At 30.5% G+C, this 19,879-nt stretch overlaps 1 protein-coding gene across 2 annotated transcripts in view; it reads right to left on the bottom strand.

Moving 5' to 3' along the window:
* LOC108727164 (orcokinin peptides type A) overlaps positions 1-16,891 on the bottom strand; it is a 21,520-nt gene extending 4,629 nt beyond the window's left edge. The window contains exons 1-3 of one of the 2 annotated variants that reach the window (XM_018455152.1): positions 16,687-16,891; positions 5,008-5,089; positions 448-1,217 (exon numbers count right to left, since the gene is read on the bottom strand). In XM_018455152.1, the coding sequence (XP_018310654.1) occupies positions 580-1,217; positions 5,008-5,089; positions 16,687-16,761 (795 nt within the window). In that variant the 5' untranslated portion in view covers positions 16,762-16,891 and the 3' untranslated portion in view covers positions 448-579. Of the gene's footprint in view, positions 1-447; positions 1,218-5,007; positions 5,090-16,686 lie in introns of those variants that run through there. The other variant, XM_018455153.1, reaches the window with a different exon arrangement.
* Between the last annotated feature and the right edge of the window lie 2,988 nt (positions 16,892-19,879).

The raw sequence follows: 19,879 nt of genomic DNA, 5'->3' as shown, positions 1-19,879 counted from the left end.
TTCCCTACAAAATTAGTTTTTAAAACTGTTTCTAAGATTTTGATTGGGTTCAAATTGAATGAAAAGAGTATTTTAACTTTGAACGCTCGTAACTTCATTAAAAGTCATATCACAATTAAAAAAACAGATTCTTAAGACTGAAACTTTTCTCTATTAAATAATACAATTGCCAATTCTTTTTAACATATAAACGTAATACAAATAAAATAACACTCCGAACTTTTGTTCTGATATACATATTAATAATCCAATATTTTAATTATACTTACACATTTTTTTCATATGCTCTTTCTTATTAGTTTAATTTTGTCGTTTATTATATGTGTGCGATGGATTTAATTTTAATTAAATCAAAACTGCGTATTCTAGTTGCATGTTTATTAAATACAATTTTCTGATCCTGATTCTTTACATAGAACATATATAACATATCAGGTAATTATAATTTAAAAGAAATCACGTGCAATATTCAAAATCAATATAAAAGCTTTTCTCCATTCTAAATACAATCACTTCTAAGCCATTCTCTTTCCTCTTCTTGTACTGATTCATCCACCATGATTAGACATTGCTGCAAAATCAATTAAAGCTTCTTACAAGATTTCCGCCGCCAATTGGATCCAAGTTTCGCACAAGATTTCTGCCTCCAATCTGATTTAAATTTCTCACAAGATTTCCGCCTCCGATATGATCCAGATTTCTCGTGAAGTGCAGCTTCTCTGAAATGCTTGTCGGCTGATCAATGCGCTGTTTTATTCCTGCGTTTGGATAGTCGATGCTTCTAACCAAATGCCCGCCACCGATTTGATCTAGATTTCTTACGAGATGCCCGCCACTGATCCGATCCAGATTTTTAACAATTCGTCTATCACTCTCTGCGTTGTTTGAAACATCGCCATTAATAAATTGATCCATAAATAACTGATTATTTGCTTGATCGGCATTAAAATCAGGGCTGTTTAATGGATGATTTATTGTATCTTCAAACGCTACAAAATTGATTGAAGAATTAATGAGATTTCCATTACGAAATCGATCGGTAAAAAGTTCCTCTCGGCAGAGTGTATCAAGTATTTGCTTGTCACCGGCGGAATTTAAACATTCTATCAAACGATTCTCTTCTTCGTTTAATAAACTTTCAAATTGCTTGTTTGTATCCCTTACGAGATGTCCGCCACCAATCTGATCCAAGTTTCGCTTCGGGCTCTGCTTAATCCCTACAATGATGAAAAAAAGGAATTACTGTGGTTTTTTATAGAAGGATGAAATTTGATATTTTCATCGAATATTTATTACATTGTTAATTACAATCGAAATATTCATATCGCATTTGCATTGGACTGAATAAATTAATAGTAAACATGCAGAGTATAATAAATATGGAAGCATTAATTTTGTATCAAAATCTAAATTCATTGAAATTACGATACATGCTTCAGTAGTTTCAATCTTAATTTTTTTTGCTTATTCGCAGTGTTAATTTGCAATTCATTTTTTATTTGTGATTCTCTATATCTATGCCATGCATAAAATATAAATTATTACTTATCGAAAAATTAACATTTGATCTCACCCTGCGTGCACATCATGTGTACGCAGAGTGAGATCAAATATTTGTATTTATAAACGATATTTTTATAGTCACGACTCTTTATAGTCAATAAAAAACATTTTCTCCTAGCACTCACCTAATAAAAATAGGAATCAAGATAAAGTAAAGATAAATGTGAGATAATGATAAAAGTAAAGTAAAGCAATAATTTAAAGTGCATGGCATAGATGGGTGATAATTTGGTGACAATTTTTAGTCGCTATTTAAAAAATATATATATACTAATTTTTCTGTTTTCTTTACACTATCTATATAAAATAACACATATAAAATTCATGCGTGCTATCGAAGTCGTCGAAGAACTGCGTGAAGCGAACTTAATCGCGAAATAAAAGCCTGAATAAAAATTGCAGAGATTGAATAAGATTTGCACATGAGTGCATAAGATTTGCACATGAGTGCATAAGATTTGCACATGAGTGCAATAAAACCATGCAACGACGTGTCATGCGTAAACAGGCGACATTAGGATTCTCACACCTAAACTGTTATCACGCTTACCTCCATCGATGTCGCCTACGCAATTTTAACTTGTGCACTCAACGATGTATATACATCATAAACCTCTCGAGTGCGACAATTTTCCAAGATAATTTTCTATATTCACACGCAAAATTTCTTTCGTAAAAATTAAGCAGACTTCTCGCAAATTTCCCAAGTATATTGTTTATAAGTTTAGTCATTACACGAACTTTTTTATTTTATACGACGATTATTCCGGAACCGCTGAACACACGTACTCCAAATGAATGATTAATGGCACGATATAATCTCTATAGAAATACATAATAAATAATAAACGCGTGTACACAGTACAAGAAAGATAAAAGTCGAAAAGGTCAAAATAATAATGTATGTATTTTTACGCTAATTATTAAATTTAAAATAATGGTAGACCACTGACTACATGTTTCATTAATTCATCAAGCTCAATTATATATCAAATATTAATAAAATTTTTAGATTCACGATTGTCTGGTGGAAAATATTACGTTATTGTGGACCTGAAATTATTATTTAGATCCATATTACGTCTCTTCAGTTGAGTAAAAAAATATATTAGAACATTGTGTAAAATGACAACACAGTAAACTTAAAAAATTAATTAAAACTAAATTCTTAAAAAGCAATATATATCGATAAATTGATATTCTATTATATAATATTTAATTCTCTGAAGAATTTCCCATCTTTAATAATCTCTTAAAAAAGCCCATAAATTGTCTTTTCTATTTAAACAATTTCCATTCCAGCGTTTATAAATCATTGCACAAATGATTATTTTATTGAGACATTCACACGCGCCAATATTTCTTACTTATACATTTTTTAAGTTGATTGAAGTTAAAGGTTAATGAAATCGTTGTAAATGGCCAATTAACAGTTACGTTTTCCAAATAAGTGTAGGCGTTCTGCAGAAGCAAGTTATGGCCTTTGAATCGCTTGTAATGCTATAATCGACCCATAAAATGCAATCAAAAGGATGCACGATAATAAACGTCGTAAATCATGCTTCTATGTTTTTTATAAAAATAATATTGCTTGTATGCATTCTGTTCTATACGTTCCATTCTCTTACTTAATTTTAATAACTTAATTTTGCAAGATGCTTCAACTATAAAATAACATCTAATTTTTATTTAGTAAATAAATAATATTATCTATAAATAATAATTTTTAAGGAGAAAATTATATTCTATTCAATCCCAATAATTCTAGAGAAATTTGTTGTATACTCCGTATGGCGTATATAATGTATATAATGTATATAGTGTACCCTGAATTAAAATTCTTCTTAAAGTCAAAATTTCGGGAGTGTGTAAGGAATCGATAAACTAAGAAGTCCTCTAAAGATATGCTTGTTTTACTTTGTATACCATGAGACGATAAAAGTGTTAACTCAGTAAATGTATACACTTACCGTAGTCTGCTGTAGTCAATGTATACATTTACTATATGTAAATGTATACATTGACTAGTAGGTGTATACATTTACTAAAGTTAACACTTTGACTGTGACACATATACACTTAATTTAACTTCATATTTTCCTATTTTCTTATCGAATTAATTTCTTTCACGGAAAGGGAAAGAAAGAGAAAAAGAAACGGATTAATTTCTTTTTCGTTCTTAGGAAATATTGTACTAAATATGCAATAATCAAGAAATATTTAGGTTGTATTTATCTATAATTAAATATAATATTTGATATTCAACAATAGCCAACTTCTTTTTCGTTTTTAAAAAGTTTTATCTCTTTCAATATACTTTTTTTTCCGTAAAAACATATTTACTTAATATTTTTTCTTGGCATTAATTACTATAGCTTAATTTGTTGAAAATAATTTTAATCTTGGGATATAAGTAATTAAACAATTTTAGACGCTACGTTAATACAATAGATTGATATAAGTAATTAAATAAAGTGTATAGTATATATATAATAAGTACCATGGGGCTGCACAACGTACGTGCATATCGGACTAAATTCTTAACGTGCAATTCCGATAGGAGTGATGTATAAAAGGGCAAAGGAGTATGTTTAAAAATGTATGTGTAGTATTAGTGCGGTATCGATTACGCATTGTTTTCACTTTCGCGACATATAATCTACTATAACTAGACGATACGTATGTACTTAGACCTCAGTATATACTTAAGATAAAAGTTAAAGTAACAAATTACCTACTGCATTATTCATCGTGTACTTGTATATATATTATATTTACAAAAAATTTCCAATGACAAATGATCTATAAAATAGGATAATCTATATGTATGTCTATATTCTTTTAATTCGCATCTACTGATCTCCGTCACGTAATATTATAATGAACAGTAGATATAAATTCAAATTTATTCAATTATTTATTCATCAAATTTATTCTGATTCGTTATTATTACGGTATAAACAGTATTCAACAATGCATTAAAAATAAAATGTTTACAGATATTTTCATGTGCTTTTATTTCGAATTTTATTAATTTTACTTATAAATACCATCTGCCTGTTATCTTTATTGAAAAAAAATAAAAAAACAGATACCAAAGAAATTTAGTGTTAGTCTTATATACATTTTATATACAAAGAAAGTTAGTCTTATATACATAATTAAAAAACTTTAAAACAACGCAAAAATGATTTAATTATAAGGTACGAATGAAAAATAATAAATTATATCTTTATATATTATATATGTATATATATAATATATAGATACATTCTATATCGCACGTGATTTTTAAAACTTGTTTGTAATAATTTCTGGAGTATAGTTTCATAATTATCATTTACATTCTAAAAGTGAATATTTGCCATTTCTTTCTGTGACATTTTCTTTTTACCATAATAATATAACGAATGTAAACAAATTATAATTTTTTTTTAAACTTACTTTGATCTTCCATGTATCTTGCCAAGAGATTCGCCAATCCCCCATATTCATTCTGCTGCAGCGTATTCAGTCCAGGCTGTAACTGTAAGCAAAGAAAACTTTTTAATTGTAGCCACAGGCCTTGTATAAACAACATATTGCCATTCTAAATGACAAAGCTGCCACGGGAAAGTTGCTTTCGTTATTAAGAAGAGTAGAAAAGTTTGGACTGCCGAAAATTACATAAAATTCAAACGTCGTGGAAAATGAATAAACATACATAAATTTATTTTTAGCACGTTTTTAATGCTTCCTTGACGAATAAAATCGGCCGCGAAAATTCACAAAATATGAATAATTGAGGGCAATATTGATAATTAAGGAGATCATAAAGTCGTCTGTCTTGCCGATTAAAAGCAAAAATCTTTGTATAATAATTACTTTTTTTTCTTTTATAGATTCAAAAATCCTCTTCCAGGATTAAAATATACCCATTAATACATGTTTGTGAGGTGAAGTTTACGCCACGAACGAAAAAAGTTGTTTAAATTGAGATCTCATTTTTTAGTCCAATATGACGTTAGAGCTGTCAACATCGTAATAGCAATTGCTTAATGTAAAAGCATTGCAATCTGTGCTCACGAAATTGTGGTCCACAGACTAGTAGTTTACACGAATAGACAACGTGAAGTTTTTGGAATTAGACTCAGACTTCTAATTAAAACGCTATTATTCTACGAAAATTTATGAACATGTATGTGAGAGATATTGATGTAGTAGTATATAAAGATGTCCATGTCGATCGCATTTCATCAGTAAAACAGTAGTCCCGTCGGAATTCAAGTTTTCCTTTAGGACCCCTTTTAAAACCATAAAAAATTAATTTGACAGTTCAATTGTTATTTAACTGTAGTTTTGATAATGGAAACTTTAGGAAAGTTTTAATAAGAGTTAAAACATTACTGTTTTTAATTGCTTCGTTTAATATTAATATCCGTCCTTTGTAAGACTTGCAAGATTGATCCTGAATGCACCATCCGCGATCGATATATTACGTAGCTTTTCATTATATCATTATTCCAGCAATAATAACTGACCGACTGTAGAACGGGTTGTTTGAAGTACAGTTGCAATATATATTGCTTAGTCATAAAAAATATTAATAAATTTTTCACGATGGACAATGACATTTCAATATTTTCCGATGACAATCTATTTCGATTATTGGCATAAACGACTATAACTGTGCAAAACTATAAACTGTGCAAGAAGTTCAGCTGAAAAAATAGAATAAATCTGCATCAATGACGTAAATTTTCAATATAAACTTTCAATATTCGGATATAGCCGGATATTAATATAATATCTGGCTATTTGGATAATAAAAAAGTACCGGATAATATCGGATATTTTTCCGAATATCCGGTACATCCCTAATATAAACTGTTCAATTATGTAATAGAATTTGCAACGTAAGTATTTTTAGGCATCGATATCTAATCTCGATTGTGTTCAGCGCTTTCTTATTTTAGTTCATTTTATAATTAAGAAAATAGTAATTAAACAAGAATACAATTATTATTTTTTGTAAAATTCTAATGCCATGTATGTATTATACATTAACTATACAGTATACAAGATGGTATTATAATTCATGAAATTTGAATTACAGCAATTTATGCTTGATAGAGTAACAGAGTGAATTTTTTATTTTTGCTAATATTTGTTCTATCTTATGTTTAAAAATTTTATAAATTTTATTTTGCGATTTTTGCAATTGAGATTATAAATTAACTTATTAGATTTCGCTATTTCTGAACAACAATTATTTCTTTGTTCATTGATCGTCAATCATTTGTTTAAAGGAGATCGAAACTTTATTAACTTTGTCAACTTTATTGTTATATTATACTCTTGACACACAACTCGTTAGTTATTACAGTTTGCGTTATAGTAAGTAACAATGCGTGTCGAGAAACGTGATTTTACTACGGAACGATCGAAGCTATACCGTTGACGTTGGCAGCGTTTGGTTTTAGAGCGAAATTAAATCTATAAAATTTTCCGTTTTTCAGCGTTTTACAGTGTATTCAAAATTTCATTTCCCTTCGCTTTGCTTATCATCCCGGTACATTATGGAAAATTGTAGATGTTCTGGAAGGCCTCAAAGTGAAAAGCTCTTTCATAAAATTCAATTAAATCGTAAAATGCGTCTCTTCACCGAGGAAAAGAGAGAGAGTAAAAGAGTGAGGGAAAAGTAAGGCTGGAGGAAAGAGAGAGAGAAGGAGAGAGAGAGAGAGAGAGAAAGCGAAAGAAAGAGGGAGAGAGAAAAAGATTTATGATGTTTAACACGTAGCTTTTGGTTTTGTCGAACGAATTCATTTGGCGTTATAGACTTCATAGGTTGCTAATATTAAGAATACAAAAGGTAAAAGTCAAAACATTAGAGCATAGTAGAACTAACGATTAAAATTCACACAAAACTTTGGATGTCAAAATTTCAAACAATTACTACGTTGTGTGTCATGTAAGCTAACTTACATGATTTTAGATTTAACATCTTGTATCTTCTGAACGAATTGACCGAATTTAAAAAATCAAACGTAGGAATGTAAGGAATTAAAACCTTTCTAATGCTTCTAATTCTAATGTATTATTTGATCCCTCTTTCCATTTGAAATTTTTTAAAGATTGACACCTCCGTTTAGAGGGTTAAAGTTGAGGGTAAATATTATACATCGAAAGACGTCCCCCTCCAAATAAAAATTGATGTATTTTTATGGTTTTTTTTTTCAAAAAATAATTTTTATAGGAGATATTCAGTCTGTTTCGATGGGCCACCCTATATAAATTCACTTTAAAATATTATTATGTATGTACAAAATTATAGTTTGAAACGAGCAGTAGCAGTAACAAGTTACTTTGAGTATTAGTAATTAGTAACGGTAACTAATTACTTTTTTAACTCGATAGCGAGTAACGATAACTACCCAAACAACACAAAGTTTAAAATTATGACATAAGACATTTTTAAGTCGTCTTTTAGACGCAAAAAACGTCTTATGACCCGATTTTAGATACTTTTTGTTATCTGGATAGTTACTTTTAAAAAATAACTTCTCATTTCCTGCATATCCAAGATAACACAAAATACTAAAAGATAGAAAAAAATGTCTTCTTTAAGTTGTCTTTTCGATAAAGCGAAAAAATATCAAAAAGATATTGTTTTTAAGTTGTTATTTCGATAAGGCGAAAAGATGTCTATAAGATGTCTTTTAGTTTTCTCGAAAAGACAACTTAAAAAAAGACATCTTTTTGTTATTTTTCTATGATTGTCTTTTTGCAATGCGAAAAGTCGACTGAAAGATATTTTTTCGTATTACCAAAAAGACAACATGAAAAAGACATCTTTCCGTTATTTTGGTACTTTTCAATCAGGGTTGGTAAAAAAAACTAATGTTTTTTTTTTTAGAATAAAACATACTGTGTCTTCTTAAATATATTTTTAATGCTTCAAATATGTTTTAAATAATACTATTAAAAAAAACATATTTAAAACATATTAAAAACATCAATTTAGCATGTTTTAAACCGTTTAAAACATGTTTAAAACATGATTTTTACCAACCCCGCTTTTCATCACTCATTCGCGAGCAGTAAAATCGCCACCAAAAGGATGTGGAATTCAGTTTCTCGTGTTTGAAAGTCATACATAATGGAATAAAAGGTGAAACATTATGAGAAATTTTACCCGTGAGTTCTAATGAACATTAATAAAATATTTTTTGAAAGGATTCCTAAAGAGGACTATGATGAAAGATAATGGCTTTTGCACACAAGATATGGCAAACTTCATAAATGTATATTGAATGTATATTGAAAGTCATATAATTTCGTTTAGTTTTGTGTAAAGGTTAATTCAGGGACCTGATGTGTTATTAAACGTTATATATGCGAAAATATAAAAACTAAAAAAAATCTTAAAGGCGACTAAAAGATATCTACAGAAGTCATCTTTTAGTTATTGTATGGATAAGGCTATAAAGATGTGATTAGCAGTGCAACATCTGTCATCTTTTCGTCAACTACGAGTATAGTTGTTCACTAAAAGATATCTTTATAACAATTTAGTCTTTATAACAATTTAGTCATATTTTAGTCATCTTTTAGACGATTTTGTGCCCTCTGGGTAATATGTGATCTATTTTCTATAGTAGACTGCACTAAAACTCTTTTTCTCGCTTTCGACAAAATATCAACCATACACCTTTCTCACTTTATGTTCCAAAAGTATACACTACTAGTTCAGCCACAGAAAACAGACCTACAGAATGACTTGTTAGCACGCTAACATCCTTATAAGCGTATTTTGGACATGTACCTAAGATTACATGCATAAAAACCATATGTTAAGATCGTTCTCGGCGTAACGCCGACACGTGGTTGTTATTCTTATCGCTGACAACTTATCGCGCTTACCACGAGGTTGCAAGCTACATTATGCTAATTAAAGCCTCGTACGATGCGGATCGAATTTACTCCGCGACGTTCTCTCCTTCGCGCGTCAGGTACACATTATAAATGCTCGGCACAACTATTCTGCAGTTTCGACTAAATTGAAAAATACAATATAACGATCGCGCGTATTCAATGAATACTAATTTCTTGGCTTCCAAATCATTTTCCTGCTCTTGTAATAAGCAATACACGACACCATTTTTCTCTTACATTCATATGTTTTCTTGCAAATCTACCGTGCTTTAAATTGTATGCAATAGGAAAATATTGAAATTGATATTTCATTAATAGACGTAATGCGTTTGAAACTTATTAGAAAATTTTCTTATCTTCAAATTTTCTCAAGGGGATCCTAAAGTGAAGCCTAATCTCCGACCAGATCGCTATTTTATCGATAAAGTGCTATACGATATATCTTTATATATATCCCATACTTTATATATGCTCCAACAAAATGCCTGCACTACGATCGCATGGTGCGCGTATAAGTGCGAGTACTCGCACGTGCGTGACCCTTTAACATAGAGACTGTAATAAGAGTTGCTACTCAAGCCGATTTGACCGACTTTTGTATGCAAGGTAGTAGTTTTAATAAAATCTACAACAGAGAGAGAAATATATCATATCTCTGTCTAATCTTAACGCGTCTCTAACCTAATCCTAAATCTAAACTGCAATGACGGAACACGATTTACTATCATAACAACGTTGTGTTTGTGTACGTATAGTACGTATAAAAAATATGATAGTAAATCGATGGCGATGCACAATTTGTAAAATAAATGTTAAAAATATAAAAAAAGATTCTTTTTTTCTTCACGATTTTTATTTTCTTTCATTCTTAGAGAATCGATTGTATATCTTGAAACGTATTGAAGTTACATATCTGAGTGAATTTATTAGGTAAATTTATAAGGCATAAATGAAATTATAAATATTACAATGAACACTTTTGTAATTTTAACTTCGCGTCTCAAGATATACAATCACATCTTTAAATTTTCAAAATAACTTTGTAAAAAAGGTGTTAAACAAAACTAAAAATTCTCTCCTCGCATGCATTATTTCGACATGTAATGTAAAGAAATTTATTTGTTAATATCTTTTAAATATCTGATTTTAATTATGTTCCTGAAATTTAAAAGTAACACGAATATACGTTTAAAAATATAGGGCGGATATTCCTGAAATATGGCAGACCAATCAACGCGTGACTTTTTCATGTCGTGACTCTTATTAGAAGGTCTCTATTATAAAGCATGCAGTTAAATCCTTATTCGTGATATAAGCTTCAATTCCAGAAAATACATGTTTGTTCACTGCAATGTCACGTGCAAGATTTACGCGTGAAATGCGCTTTTCACATGTATGAATGATTGAGCCTATCTGAACTATATTTTAAAATGTATAATTTATTTACTCGGTAAACATAAAAAATACCTTTATTTTGAAGCCCTTGGGACTCAGTCCAAAAAATTATTTTATTAGAACACAATTGAAAAATCTTTTATTACGCCTTTTAATGGGTGCATTCAGAACGACACCTACTCACTGACAAGGGACGGTCACATAATGACCAAAAAGTTGGACGATGATTTTGTGATAATCCGATAGAGTACCATTCAATGAGTACCCTTCAACTCACAATACAGCAAATAAACGGCCCTTTTCAGGTCTGGAAAAGCAATTCTTATCAAGACTACCATCTGATCCCAATGTGCCCATCGTCCAGATGAGGAGCAAGTGTATGCCTCGATTTATCGGTATCATCAATGTTAGTGATCATTCTCATGCCATTTGACTGCGTGTTTGAGTGCAATGGTGCCTCAATGGGCTTTGCGGACCTCACTGGCAACTTTCTCGATCCAAAAATCCAGTAATACGCATTACATTAGCAAATGAACTTCACATGTCACTCATTGAAGGATACTCTACCGGATTATCACAAAATCATCATCTTACTTTTTGGTCATTATGTGACGGTCCCTTGTGAGTACGCAAATAGGCTACAGGATGTATTTCTTAACTGATTTGAATGTTTTTTTTAACAGAAATAAATTCTAAAGAGAACTGTGAGAGCCGATTTTGGAATTTCTTTGTTTGAACAACAATATTTAAATTATAATACAGTGATAAATTAGCACTTTCCACTAAATAATTTTTTATCTGGTTATACGCTACTTTAACAGTTTCACTATTAATAAAAATAAATACTATGTTATAAAACAAATAATTAATAAATATTTAATTTAATTTTTATGAAGAAATTATTGAAACAAATTATGGATTTCCGCGCTTTTTCACAGAAACAATGAGTCTACCAGCTTAACTGATCCCAAGTTACCAATAATAAAGGTCTTTCATAAAACTTGATTGTAAATTAACAATTTCTATTAACAATCAAATTTTAAACAATCAAACAAATTGATAGTTAATTTAAATAACTTATTATAGATTACTTTTTATATTGAAATAAATTACACGTAGAATTTGCGAAAATTTATTTTAGAATACAAAATTATGTTAACAACGTAAATTATTATTGTTAATAGCTACTATTATAAAATAATGACCGAATTAGTTATCTTTTTGGATGAACTTCCGAAAATGACCCATGCCTCATTAATAACGCCCTAAAATTAGTATTCGTTAATTATTTGCAACTATGCAAGTACAGTCTACACTTTTATCGCTTAATCATTAGAGTACGAAAAGAGGACCTGCACTTTTTCCTCATTCAGGATATGAAATTAAATGAAAGAAGTATAATGTTTCAATACGTCCGTTTAATATTAAACGTATCTCGAGACTGTTGGATGAGGTTCATGAGAGACGCCGAAAATTACAAAAACACTGATATCCTGCATATAGGTACATATGCAATCGCTTTCTTTATAACGCTGTTCCGATTGTCATCCTGTATGTATACTATGCAGCTACCTCTCAAGTATCATTAGTATGCATGGGAAAACTTTTCGTACAGGAATGCACGGCAGCGCATATATATCGTTCGAGCTTTAACCCATTCGGTTATTGCCGAGCTACGCTAGAACATCTCGTCATCGGAAAGCCGATTATCGCTAATGTCCTTGCAAATTACAATCTTGCGTGTATTTCCTACCTGCTTACTTCAAGTTTTTCCATTAAAGTCATCCGATAGCATTGTCGGACGTAAAACGTGCAGGAGAAAATGTATTCTGAGAAGTACTTGTTACGTTACTTTCTCGTTCCAAAAGTTTTCATCAGTTGCACCTTATGTTTTCCCTGCTCCAAGATGAATGTGGGTCTAAGGTCAAACACGGCCGTAATTGAATCGTGAAACGTAAATAGTAAGGTGCTATTTCATTTATGCGTTTTTTTCGTACGACAAATGTGTACAGAACAAAGAGGTCCTCGGATCTCTCTATCCCATAGCCAATAAACAGGCTTGAAAAATTTGTCGTACGACTAAAACGCACAAATATTACCCGTAGTCGTAGGTCAACGCACAATATATTGGTTAATCTACAACTACGATTTACGTTCCACGACTCAGTTACGGCTATTTTTGTGATTTAGATCCTATCGCGAAAATGAAGAAGCTGATTTTTATTACAAGGTTCCGCAAATAAAATGATACGTAAAGTTAAAGTTAAGAACAGTTAAATAAGAGGAGCATTAAGGTTAAGAAATACTTTCGCCCTCAGAGAGAAGATGAATAGAAGTAATGGACTGCATTAAAGTTAATTTTACTGATATCCCTGGTGAAAATTTTTCTCAAAATGTTTCATATAATTTTTCAAAATTTCTATATAATTTTATAACTTTCTCACATTTTTTTTTAATGTCAATACGTGGTCAAAATTTAAAAACAAAAGAAATAAAAGGCATATACCACGAGCGCTTGATGTCGTACAGCGAAACTTCTTTCAAAGTCAATACATAAAATTACATTAAATTAATAAATAAAATAGACGTTTCGACCTTCTATTGGGCCATTATCAGTATATAAATATAAATTATAAATTACGCAGTAATGTATAGTATACAAATAAAAATTGAGTTCTTTCTTCGTTACATGTCTATGTCAATAAGCTCGCTCGATTTCTTATTTTACTTTCTTTTGGTGTGTATTTTCAATGTATCTATAATTTCATGTTCCACAATGTTAAGAAGTTTCGCTGTTCGACATCAAGCACTCGTGGTATATGCCTTTTATTTCTCTTGTTTTTTCTCACATTTTTTATACGAATTGGAGCACTTCTCAGAAAATCTACATCTTTTCTCAGAATTTTATATGTTACTTATGAAATATCGTAAGATTTCTAAAAATTTTTGTAAGTATAATTTCTGATGAAATGTTATAAAATCTAAAAAATTAAAAAATATTTTTTAAAAATTATGGGAAATTTCGGAATATTTCAGAATTCACTTGTATGAAAAATTCTGAGAGAAGATGTAAATTTTCCGAATATTTCTGAGTATTTCTGAAAAATGTTCCAATTCTTATAAAAATTATGAGAAAAATTTTCATCAGGGATTTCACTAAAAATTCTGGGATAATTTTATATATATTATATATATGCCACCGTAATAAATCACGTAATCATTTAAGTGTAATATATCATTTTAGATTTTCTTTCTTTGTCGTATTCTTTTTGTACAAAGAAAAAATTTTCTCTTGTAGAAGAAAAGTGCAACGATAAAATAGCTGAATATTACATTTATACGCTTCTTTTTTATTACAGAAACTTTATCAGACTTATCTTTATTAAAGATTCAAAACACAGTCGTGTAGTGTGTCAGGAATAAAAAATAGAAAACCATCCATTTTTGGCCGATAAAGACGTTTTATCGAGAGACCTCGCTGAGGTAGATCTTTACTTTAATCTATGAAAGTGACATGACAAAATGGAGTCCACTCTGATATATAACGCGACTTCACGGCTCATCCGGCGGAAAACTACGGAACAGCGAGAACCATTAAGCAGTTTTAAGTCGAGATAATATCTCGATAAAAGCGAAAAGGTCGAGGCACGAGAATAGCAAGCAAGAGAATTATTTGGTCTCGCGCAAAGCGCAATCTAGGGGAACGTCGCGCGACCCGATGCAACAAGTTGCGAATGCAACGAAGCGCATCGCACACCCTTCTCCCATCTCCACGATTATCGAGTGAAGCGCACAACAAACAACTGACGAAAGTCCTTGGAGACTTAACGGGAAGATTAATATGAAGCGAGATCGCTCTCGATAGATTTTCAAAGCAGATACCGTAATTATACCGTAGACATTGTAAACATTCCTTTTGCCGCGTTTCTTCATAAAGAAGTTCTTCGCAAAAAATTCCGGCTTTTCTTGGCGGTTTCCATTAGAAATTGAATGCTGCTATTTTTTGTCAGAAATCGAGTGTTGCTCACTCAATTGTACCATTAATGTCTTAAGAAAAAACAGCATTTATATATTTTATGAAAATTATTTCAATCTTTTGTAGTTATCAATTAGCTTACAATTAGTTAATAACGCTCAAGCGTTTAATAACGTTTGATTAATAATAACGATTAAATACTGAATAATAATAAATGTATTTAATTATCTTTACTGAATTTTTTAAAACTGATTACAATTTTTTGTAATCTTAAAAAACGATGATATTAATAAATAACGAAGGCAGGTAACTTAATTATATTAAAAAGGATAGTTTCAAGGAACTTTTATCACTCATTACATTCATTTTAACGTAACGGACGTGTTTCAACGAAATTAATTACGTACCAATAGCGTATGTAAAATCGAATAAAATTTAATTTCTACGTATAATGTGGAATTGTCGAAATTGACAGCTAAATAGTCTGTCGAACATAGCGCTTGTTGGCCTGGTTATTTTATAATGATCGGCAGGATGAATATACGCCTGTTGCACACGCTTATTGCAAATTAAAGCATACAAGCGGACATTGAATAATATCCAATTTAATTATAAAGCTTAACAATTTACTTTTAAAGGTCTTACGCAATAAAAAAATTTATTTGCATAACTCAAAAATGCAATATACTTTTATTTTTATAGACGATTTCCTTTAATCACCCTTCAATTATTAATTTAGTAAAATGGTTTAAAAAGTTTTTTTTTATGCAACGTTTGCATGAATTGCTTGTAATATTATTTATGTGAAAATTGTTGCTGTATCAATCTTTGCGCATATAGCTTTTTACTTTACAATATTGAACACTAGGGATACGCCGGATATCCGGAAAATATCCGGTATTATCCAGCACTTTTTTACTATCCGACCGGATAGCCGGATATCATTAGTATGCGGAAATATATCCGGTTGAAATTGTATATCTGATTTGTTATTATATAAATATTTTAGAAGTGAGTATGCATATTCATAATGCCATATTAACATCGTATATATTGTTGTAAAATTACAATTCTTTTTCTACAGCCCTTCTGTTTTTTTTTTAGAAGACAGATTCCCGAAATCCGGAAAATGTCGGATATCTGACTCGAAGAAATTGCTTTCTCGGATATCCGATGTTGCATTCTGTCCGGATATCCAATATCCGGTATCCGGTAATTGTACGATTCGGTGCATCTCTACTGAACACCGTTGTATATTGTTGCTTGCCAGAAAAGCAAAATTTTATCGCATAAAATGGAAAGATATTACAAATTCATTTATACGCCCACAAAATGTGATTTTAAATTGAATTTCTTGCGTTATAAAATCAATATTATTTTTGTGTGATAAGAAACTCTATTACCTAAAATACGATTATATTCAAAATTTCTAACTGTGACTTTTTTTTACTTTTTTCATATAACTCTTTGATGTAAGTAAGTGAGAGCATGAAATGCTAGCAACAGACATGCGAAGACGCAGATTCAGTAATATGTCAATAATCTGATATGTGCAACAATTGCTAAATTTTAATATCGTATAATCACATATTATAATCATAGAATATTATAAAAGTTAATTACTACATTATATTTTAAAAAATAAAAATTTTCTTCTTCAATAGTTATAAAATCAAATATCATACATAAACTTGTGCCTTTACAAGTTTCACGAATATAACATTAAATATTGATGTATTCATGGTTGATTAAAAAATATTTTACGGTGAAATACCACACGGGGAGTGGTAAAAAACTGAAATTACAATCGTGATACATGAACGAAGTATGTGCTTTACCTGAATGGGTCCGGCCACCGCATAAGCGACCACGCCAATAAAAACGATCACGATCAATGAACTGGAAAGTGCCATTATGTCGTTGAGTTTAGTCCACGATGTGTAGTACCAATGGATATCGAGGACTCGTTCTTCAGAAAGAAACTAATTAACCGCGGTTCTTTCAGACTCGTGATGCACACGTCGTGAAAAACGTGTGGAGTGCCCCGAGTTTCGTGCTTCCATGGAATATATAGAGGGCTGCGCTTTCCCCTGTTCAGGAAGGGGTGCAAACGTCGCGCAGACGCGGCATGTCACAGGTCTTCGTCGACGATTAGATACATTTGTCGTTTTATGACGCGAAATTCGATGCATATGTCGATAGCAATAAACCTAAGTATTCTCTGGAGACATCAAAAGTGAGATTAAAACTGTAACGGGTAAAATTCACATTGCTATAAGATGCATGCACAAAATCAATTTTACTATTGTTCGTGAAAACGAAAATGTGATAATTGAAAGACGATGAAATAAATTTTTCTTATCAATTACATGAGTAGTTTTTATCGGGTTGTGTAAAATAAATTAGACCATTATTTAAGCTTTAACAAATTTAATAAATCTTAAATTCATATTTTTCTATTCGTCTTTTCGTCTTTTAAAAATATAAAGATTGCATAACAATAATTCAGTAAAATAGCGGATTTACTATTTTGTTATCAATGTAATATTTGAGCGAACGAATATTCTTTATCATGCTGCTATCTCAATAATCTTAATGCTACGTTTTTACGGTCTAGACAGACTAAATGGACAATAAACGTTTAATCCATCAAATCAGACACATCTTCTGACCATTAGTAATTTTTGTTAAATAAAGTATAAGTATTTTTCGATAACGCATCAATCTCTGACGTTGTATCAAAATGGCTTTGCCATTTGAACTATTATAAAAGGAGATTAATATCGGAAGATAAGCGCAAGATATATACAGGTTAATATCACTCAAAGTAATATCACTTAAAAGTGAGATGATCAGGCGTCTTCGAAGCAGCTAGGATCTATTGGTCTTTACTCTTTACTTCAAGGACAAGATTTTTAATAACACTCCAGCGAAATTTTTTAATGTATTTTATTCAATTGTAGATCACGTTAAAATTAACTGGAGATTTAAAGAGATCATCACTCAAAGTGATCATCGTTGCTTTCCAACGGTACGTTAATTTTCGAATAGTATTTAATTATTTCACATAAACACGGAATATTATAAAATTTTAGTAAAAAGTTAATTGGATTCATCAAAAATTCTTTATTATAATAATAAAAATATTCTTAATACTTATTGTACGTGATTCTGCTTGAAATAATATAATGTATATAATATAACATCTTTTTTCTCTCTCTTCTTTTTTTATTAAAAGTCTTAGAATACCTATAAATTTTATATAAATTTTAAATCATGGATGAATCTCAAATACACAACTTCTATGATTTTGAATAAAAAAGTAAAATTCTCTACTGAAGTTTAAAAAAATAAAATCTGATTAATAGAGAAATTGACGAACAAATGTTTTATACTCAATCTTACATTTAAAGCTTAAAGTTGTCGAAATTCTTTAATAATAATCCTTTTTTATCTATAATTTCATTGGTAAATTAATAAAAAATGTATAACTGACATGTATTAAAATAATTCTGACATTCTCTACATATACATATAACGTTTGAATACTATTGTGTATTAAGAGAAAAAAATCTTACTAACTTCTTTTAAAGATGGTAACTTCGTCATATGTAACAATTTTAGGAAAGAGATTGCGATATTTTCTCGTGTTCTCGTCATTGCAGAATGGTTAACTTAATCGGACGATCCTGTGCATGCACATCAATGCAAAAGCCACGAACTGCGTGAAACGAGGGGAGGCAACTGCCCACGATCGATTCTGCTCTCGTATCTAGTGCAGAAAATAATTGTTGGCCATGAAAATCATGTGCCCTCTGTACATCGTTTATCATTTATATTTATCGCGCGGAAATGACAAAATGACAAACGAAAGGATACAAAACGGAATTGAAGTATGGAAATCAAAAGCGCTGATGCAAGAATAATGTACTAAAATGATAAGATAATATAGTAAAAGAAAAAGAAGGTATACGTGTTTTCTTTTTTGAAATATATAATTCAAATTTTTTGAATTATAAATTTCAAATTGTTTTACATTGTTTGTATAAAAAATTCTAAGATAAATTATATCGCTTTTAATAACTTGATGAATATACATATATCACCATAGACACATTAAAATATGATAATATATAGTTAAATATTGAATCCGATCATCTTTAATCATGTCAAATGTCGGGGATGACTCATGAAATATATATAAAATACGAGGTTGCGCGATGAATCTGATATTCACGAATATATGCGACGATATTTTCTAAAGAATGTTTCTTGCCTTCGACACGATGTAACCGTGACCAATTTAAATTAATCATTTCGTATAGCTTGAATTATTACGATATCTAATTCTCGTCTGGCGCGTGTGTTATTGTTAGTTAGCAGCAGCGACGGTGCTCTATTATAAATCCCTTCACAAGTCTTTTGTAATTCGATATAATCTTGCGCAACAAGAAGCGTTAATGGAGAGCATTGGAAAGCACTCCTGCTCGGTTATATAATCTGATGCAGGTCGTAATTCGGCTTGCACGACTCCAAAACGCATTGCGTAATTTCATCGTGCAGGAATCTCACGAACGTTAATGAGAAGAGCATCCGGGTATTTCCATTATCTGTATATATATATATATATATATACATATATTACCGCAGGATGTAGTAATGACATTTTCGCGTGTCGTTTGATAACGGTTAACTCATGCTAATGTCACCCACGAAAGAGCGAATAACGTTGTTCCGTCGTTAAAATTCATGACAAGCTCATTAAGAGTAGAATTCGCGATCCTTGTGCATCGGTATTGGTGCTAGCACACCTGTTCAATAACAATTGAGTACATAACGCCCGCGCCGTATATAAATTTTTCATAGATTTTCGTTGCGATTGTCTAATCTTCAAGCTCACTTTAGACAATCTGTAATTCGTGACCAAATTCGGAACATTTTATTTATAGAATTTTATTTATAATTTTGCATGTATACACTGAAAAAAAAGATTGGCTGCTGCAGTAAATTAGATGGTAAAATATGGCATAG

The sequence above is a fragment of the Mycetomoellerius zeteki genome, unplaced genomic scaffold (assembly GCF_001594055.1).
Source record: "Mycetomoellerius zeteki isolate Tzet28-1 unplaced genomic scaffold, Tzet1.0 scaffold471, whole genome shotgun sequence".
Lineage (NCBI taxonomy): Eukaryota > Metazoa > Arthropoda > Insecta > Hymenoptera > Formicidae > Mycetomoellerius > Mycetomoellerius zeteki.
Note: the sequence above shows the minus strand (reverse complement) of the source record. Positions and strands in the feature narration are given on the sequence as shown.